At 56.8% G+C, this 7,639-nt stretch overlaps 1 protein-coding gene across 1 annotated transcript in view; it reads right to left on the minus strand.

The window, feature by feature from the left end:
• Positions 1-6,289, minus strand: part of PARVB (parvin beta) — a 119,581-nt gene extending 113,292 nt beyond the window's left edge. Inside the window, exon 1 of the mRNA XM_065886984.1 lies at positions 6,175-6,289. Coding sequence (XP_065743056.1) covers positions 6,175-6,289 — 115 coding nt within the window. The remainder of the gene's footprint in view (positions 1-6,174) is intronic.
• Positions 6,290-7,639: the final 1,350 nt, after the last annotated feature.

Below are 7,639 nucleotides of genomic sequence, written 5' to 3' on the forward strand. Positions count from 1 at the left end.
ACAGGCTCCTAAGGACAGGCCTGGCCCAGGTCACCGCCTGCCACCAGCCCTCAGCCTGCCAGGCAAAGATTCTTTTCCCTGTGTCCTTAGGTCTTCGGAGCTCACGGGCACCTCCTCCCTCTGCCGTCCTGGGACGGGGCCGAGTGGGCCTTCACCTTCTCCTTCCTATCTACCACTTGAAACAATTATGTTTTATCTTTTTTTTTTAATTTTTATTGGAGTATAGTTGATTTACAAGGTTGCGCTGAAGCAATTATGGAGGGTTTGATTGCACTTCCTTTGAACCTTCACGGAAGTTTTCCATTTCTTCTCACTCTCCATCTCCAGAGAGGGATGTCTGCCAAGGACATCGCATCTCCCCCCAGGACCCCCACTCACCAGGTGACTCCATGTTTGGACCACACCTGCCTGGAACCGGCTGCCCCAGCCATGTGTGCCCGGCCTAGTGTGCCCGGTCCGGGGGAGCCGTGCGGATTCTCCCCCTCGAGAAACTGAGTTGAGAGCCCCAGGCACCGCGCGGAGAACGGGTTCACGGGGTGGCGGGGGAGGCTCTGGGGGGCATTTCCAGACCCTGGCAGTCGAGGGCCCCGAGGAGCTGCCCCACGCCCTGAGGCTGGTCAACCTCCTCCTGGCTCTGGAGACACCTCAGGAAAGAAACACCAGGTTTCCCCACCTCGGCACGGTTATCAGACATTGTGTGTGGCTGTCCAGTGCGCTATGGGATGTTTACCAACATTCCTGGCCTCCAGGCACTAGATGTCACTAGCATCCCCACCCCAGCCAAGATGAGACACTGGCAATGTCCCCTGGGGGCAAAATCATCCCCACCTGAGAACCACTGGTTTAAACTGCCATGAAGTGGCTACGGGGCAAGGTTGTGTTTCCTCAACTGTAAAATGAGGGGAATACCTGAGTCACTGTGCTGTACGCCTGCACCGAACACAACACGGTACATCAACTATATTTCAATAAAAATTTTTAAAAATACTGATATATTTTATCCTATAAATAGATAAATGAATAAATAATAACATGAGGGGAAAAGTCCCACCTTGCAGGCACCTCTGTCCAGGTACTCTTATTACAGAGCAGTGTTGAAGTGGGATGGTATTTGGGGACAACACGGCATCTACGCAGCTGATCGCTCGAGAGGACGGGGAGAACCGAAGGGAACGCACAGGGGTTAACACTGTGGTTTAAACTGAGATTCTCTCCTGGAAGTTATTTAAAGCCCACACAAGAAACTTAATACCTTCAGCCCTCGGTTCAAGGTCGCAGCCCACTGGTGTCTCTTTAGACACCAAAAAATTCATGAGGTTTCAGTCAATACCTTGCTCATTTACCTCCATTTCTGCCTCAAGTGCTCAGAAGACGAGCCGGGTCAAGAGAACCAGAAGACAAGCTGCAGAGAGGGAGAAAGTGTTTGCCAAAGACACATCTGGCAAAGGTTTTGTATCCAAAATATGCCAAGAAGTCCTAAAGTTCAACTAAAAGAAATCAAACTTGATTAGAAAATGGGCCAAAGGTCTGAACAGACACTTCACCAAAGAAGAGGCACAGATGACACATGAGCCTAGAAAAAGACACTCCACGTTGTAAGTCATTAGGGAATGAGAAGCAAAAACTGCTCTAAAAAATATATTTACAAAAAAAAAAAAAAAGCTATGGACATCAAGGGGGGAAAGGGTGGGGGGATGAACTGGGAGATTGTGATTAACATATATACACTAATATGTATAAAATAGATAACTAACAAGAACCTGCTGTAAAAAAAATAAAATTAAATCAAATTCAAAAAAAACTAAAAAGGCTTCCCTGGTGGCGCAGTGCTTGAGAGTCCACCTTCCGATGCAGGGGACTCGGGTTCGTGTCCCGGTCCGGGAAGATCCCACATGCCGCGGCGCGGCTGGGCCCGAGAGCCATGGCCGCTGAGCCTGCGCGTCCCACAACAGTGAGAGGCCCGCGTACCACAAAAACAAAAACAAAAACAAGCTATCAGGGAACAGGAACGTCCTTAATGCTTGCTTTCCTCGGAAAAGCGGGAGGGACAGAGCCTCCAGGCTCGGCTGCGGCAGGTTTGGCGCCGTGCAGCCCGGCGCCGGTCACTGGTGTCTGGGCAGAGGGCGGAGGCCAAGGGCAGGCAGGGGCCTCTCATACAAATGGGTGGAGTGGACCCCATCCCGCCCCTCCATCCAGGGCCTCCCCGTCCCAGAGCTGGCCGCCCGCCTCTAAGGACTTCACACAGCAGCTGGGGCATCCGTCCCTGGGGCGCCCCCTCGCCCCCCCTCCTGGCCCGCTGGACCTGTGCGGCTGTCACCCGTGGCCACCAGGGGGCCCTCGTGGGGAGTTTTCCTCTGCGCCTGCTCTATGCAGCTCCAGTAAAACCGAACCACTTTAATGAGTGGCTCTTAACAGTCCCCAGGCCTCCTAAGGGGAGCTTTGGGGTTTTTTAAGTGTTCCTTGCCACTCTTCCCAACACCCCACAGTTCGTCACAGTTCCGTTTTCTAAACCGGGCCGACACATGACACGACTTGGTTCCCTACCATAGGACATCAGCGTTAGTCCACGGGCACTTCCTGCATGGGTTCCTCCAAACCTCAGGACACATTTCCTAACATGACCTCCCCTGGAAGGTGACAGGACATTCACCCCAACGCGTCCCTCCGTGCCTCTCACAGCCACAAGTTCTGCCGACCCGGGAGGGGGCGAATGTCCCCGGCGCCCCCAGATCTCTAACTTCTCGGCAATGCCGACCTCGTCCCAGCATCCTCCCCCGACCCCCACCCACGCTCCTGAGTTCACCGTGAACTTTCTAACAAAAAGGAAACGAAACCCACTGCGCAGCTGGCAGCGCCCGGCACACCTCGAAGCCTCCTCGTCTGATGGGTCCCTGGCAGGCAAATGAGCGCCTCCCCACAGGGGCCCGAGCTGGGCCAGGAACTGCTCCAGCTGTGAACCACATGAATGGCAGGGAGGGCAGGTTGCCAAGGCAACGGGCCCGCAGGGATACTGGCAATTCTCAATCACTGAGGACCTCATTCTCCAGCCTTCACACCTCGGCCTCCCGCTCCTGACTCCTTCCCCACTTCCCACAAGACCAGACAGAAGCCACCGAGCCCTTCCAAGGCCAGTACAGTCCTCCCTGGATTCTTGCGTGTGAGCCCAATTCGTGTTTGTGACCTTCTGTTTGTATGGGGGGACCCCTGAGGGTGCCAGGCACCCCAATCTTGAGAAACGAGGCAGGGGACCCAGCTGACTCACACCAAAGCAACAACAGCTGGGACTTCCCTGGCGGTCCAGTGGTTAGGGCTCGGGGCTTTCACTAGCGAGGGCGCTGTACTATGGAAGCATCTCTCTCCTGCTGTTTCTGTGCCTATTTCATTCATCACAGGATGACTCTGACTATTGTGATTCTTGTTAAATTCTACTTAAATTAAAGCAGACTGGCCCTCGACTTTCTAGGCGTTGGCTAGCTCATGAAGGCAAGGGCAAGCACGTCGCTTTGGAGCTTGGGGCCGGTCCATGAGTTCAGGAATGTGCTCTTCGTATTTCAAGAGCACATTAAATGTCACCTATAAAAAGCTGTCATCTCCGGGGCATTCTGATGACTTGCTATTCTGTGAGAGATTGCTTTCCTGGTTGCTTCAGGTCTCAACCCAAACACCACCTGCTTTGAGGCCTTCCGTGGGCATCCGTGTGATTGCACTGTTACATCTTCCTCCCAGCACATATTATTACAGCATGATTGGTCTGCTTTATTTATTTATTACGACTGATTCCCTGTTCCATGAAAGCGAGGGCCTTATCTATCTTTTCCTCCTAGGGTCTCACAGCAGGCAATGAATGAACTGGAAAGAGTCTGACATTTGTGTTTATAATTGTCGTAAGGTGTAAAGAGGAACTGAAATGACTTTGGTGAGGGCGATGAGGACTACAAGTGAGACCGCACATCAGAGAGGCAGCTGGAATGGTCGAGGGAAGGGTGAAGGCCATTTACCATCTTTTCGGAGGTGTGACTTGAAAGAGATTAACACAAGCCAGTTTGGATCCTAAACGTCAGGTTTCAGAGAGGAGGGGCTCATTTGCTTGGAACAACTTGTTGACTGAAAAAACTGTACAACCTGCAAGTTGAGAATTATGTTTTATTCGGTGGACAAAACTGAGGACTGAAGCCCGGGACACAGCATCTCAGATAGCTCTGAGGGACCGCTCCAAAGAGGCAAAGGAGGAACCAAGATATGTAGCAGGTTTTCGCAACAAAGACCAGGTAATCGGAGCATCAAAAGATTACGACTAACTAAAGAAAACCAGATATCTCAAGGAATTTAGCACTTTTCTGTGTATGGGAAGATGCAAGGGTCTGGGCTCATTGAAATCATTCCTTTGATGTGCACCTCAGCTACCTGGGGCCCCAGCATCCTGTGCTCTCATCCTGAGTCCCCTCGGGATGCGGGGGGGGGGGGGGGGGGGCGCTGCAGTGCCTGAGGGCTTAGCAGTTCTTGTTTCCACCCTGAATTTCCTCAGGGTTCACCTTCTGGGATGGTTGTAGGGGCTCAAAGGCTGCAACATCCTTTGTTTACCGATATGGCAGGCAACATTTTTTCACTGATAAACTAAAGGTGAAAGGCCCTGCCCTCATGGAACTGAATCATCTAATTTGGTAAAAGCATCCCTGGTGGGAAATGCATAGGCACCCCTCCCCCCAAACACACACACACACACAAATCCCTGGGTGGAAAGTGTGTGGGAGTACACACATCCCTAGAGGTAAAGCATCACGGGTATCCCTAGGAATACACACCTCAGTGGGAGAAATTAATACGGGGACACGTGTGCCTCGCAAGTATGTCCTTGGGGTACACACGTCCCTGGGGGGTACACTCATCCTCCAGGTACAGGAAGACTTTCTAAAGCACAGGTCAGGCTCAGGTGGTTCAAGGCATCGGTCCCCAAACGTTTTGGCACCAGTGACCGGTTTCGTGGAAGACAATTTTTCCGCGGACGCGGGGAGGGGGAAGGGATGGTTCACACGCTAATGCGAGCGACGGGGAGAGGCTGATGAAGTGCCGCCGCCGGGACGGACCGAGGGCTCACTCTGCCTTTTGTTCTACACGTTTGAGCCCTGGGCCCAGGCCCAGTTCCTAACAGGCCGGGGACCGGTACCAGTCCGCGGCCCGGGTGTTGAGGACCCATGGTTTAAGGAACTCACTGCACACCCCTGACTCCGGATCCTCTCTTGTCTAATGTCCTGCCTGAGGCCAGCTCCCACCAGCCTGTTCACAGCCACCGCAGTATAACACCCTCTTACCCACAGGGAATCTGGCCCAGGGGAGGAATCTCTGGGCCAGAACAAAGGAAAAATTCAGTAATGCGGCCCTGGGAGAGGCCCAGGAAACAGCCGGATTTAAAGAACACAATCTAGATGCCGGAAGTCACATCCCTCACAACTCTAAGAAAACTTTTAAAAGGTAAGAGGTGGTAGGAAGTTTTTGAGAATCATTTTCGTGGACACGTGGAGTCAAAAATGGAGGGGGCTCCGTAGTCCTTGCCGGTGGGCCTCGCAGCCTCCGGCCTGCCCGCTCGGCATCCCTTTCCTTCCTCCCCTCCCCGGGGCTGGGGCCGCATCCCGGGCAGAGCACCACACCACGAACACCAGCGGGCCCCGGGCCTTGCCCGCTCAGCGCTGGTGCCCAATAAATGCTCACAGAGCGAGCGGCCACAAGGGTTGAACGAGCTGGGCGGGGAAGGGGGCTCAAGAAACGGCGACTCAGACGGCGGTGGGCACGGGCCTGTCCTCCGCGAACCGGGGACTCGCCCCACATTTGCTCAGCAGGAGCTGACGATGCGCGTTTAGATGGCACCGGGAGCCCCAAAGGGGCTCGACGAGCCGCCGGGGAAGGGAGGTGGCCAGGCTCGCGGCTGGTTCCCGGCCGGCGTTTAAAGGTCTCGGAGGAGGAACGAGCGAGGGTCATGGGCTGTCCCGAAGGTCACGGCTGCGCGCTGCGCGGGCCGGGCGGGTCTCGAGCCGCGTGGTCCCGGCTGCCACTCAGTCGGGTCCCGGCGGGACTCGGGGCGGCAAGCGCGCGGGCGCGGGCGCGGTCGGCCACCCGCCTGGGCCCGCGGGGCGGGGCGCGGCGCGTGCGCGGCAGGAGGCCTGCGGCCGGCGCACTCACCCTCCTTGGCCTTCTTCTTCCTCGCCAGCGTGCCGCCCAGCTTGCCCAGGAACGACTCGTCCTTCTTCATCCTGTGGGGCCGCAGGGCGGGCGAGCGCAGCGGCGCGGAGGACATGGGGCGCGCGGGAACCCCGGCAGCCGGGCGCGGGCGCAGCGCGTGTGGGAGCCGCCCTGGTCGCCGCCGCCGCTCGCCCCGGGGAGTGGCCGGGAGGGCGCGGCCCCAGCGCCGGCCCCCGCCTCCCGCCCGCCCCTGGCCCTGCGGAGCCCGCCGCCAGAGGTCTGCGCCGTCTCGGGCTCTGCGGTCACCGCTTCCAGCCCGCGGGCCGTCGGCCGTTCCCACGGTGCGCGTCCCACTCACTCTCTGAGTGAAGCGGCGGTTCCGCTCCCAAGTGCCGCCGCCGGGACGGACCGAGGGCTCACTCTGCCTCCTTTTGTTTGAGCCCTGGGCTCAGCCGGCTCTGGTGTCCGTACCCGGGCCCCGCGGGGCAGCGAGGCAGCCAGGGCCACCACCTTTGCGCAGCCGATGTGCATCAGATAACCGCCCAGATAGGTCATTTCACTTGCTGAGCTTTTACCCACAGCCAGGCTTGGGGCCGAGGGAACACTTGTGACCTATCCCCGCCCTCTAGAAACCTGCAGTATGGTGGGCAATACCCGCACATAGTACCCTGTCCTAGGGGAGATCAGGACGTTTCCCTAAGAGGTGATGTGGAGACACAGGAAAGAGCCCTGCTATGGAATCAGGGGTAGGTGTTCAGGCGGAGGGAAAAGCAGGACCAGAGGGGACAGTGTGGGAGCTCCAGGGAGGAGAGAGACAAGAGGACAAGGCAGGCCCTGTAAGGGCTGGAAGGCGGGGAAGGGGTTTAAGGTGGAGGTGACGTGGTGAATCCGGGTTCTACAAAGTGGACTCTGGGTGACGTGTGCCCGTGGGCAGGGAAGGAGTAAAGCCAGAGGCAGGGAGACCAGTTCCGAGGTCCCTGTGACTTAGGAGGGACGTGAACGGTTTCTGGAGACGCTCATAGGTGGAACGAGCCCCAGGCTTGGCGTGGGAAGAGTTAAGGCTGTTTCCCCGCTGGGCCCAGCAGGCCGGGTGGGGTCCTTCACCAGCAGATAAGGACTATCAGAGGAGGTCAGCTGGGGAGGAGCCGGGGAGTCTAGGTCCACACGTGTGGTTAACAGGGTTTTCCACCTCCCTTGGGCTGGCTCATTGCCCCACAGCACTCTGTAACTCCTCCAGTTCCCATCAGCAAAGGTTTCTGTTGGCCGAGCGGTGCCAGGGCTGTCCTCCTGCAGGGATGCACTGACCACAGGGGCAGAGACTTGCCCTCCAGGAGCTGGTGATCCAGGGGAACGTGCACGCCCTGAAGTTAGGAACCCAGCGAGGTGGGAGGGGAGCAGGAGAAGGAGAAGGTGCGGGAGATGAAGGGACACAGATGCCCTATTCTCTCGAGGGAGAAGATTCAGG

Source organism: Phocoena phocoena, chromosome 11 (assembly GCF_963924675.1).
Source record: "Phocoena phocoena chromosome 11, mPhoPho1.1, whole genome shotgun sequence".
Lineage (NCBI taxonomy): Eukaryota > Metazoa > Chordata > Mammalia > Artiodactyla > Phocoenidae > Phocoena > Phocoena phocoena.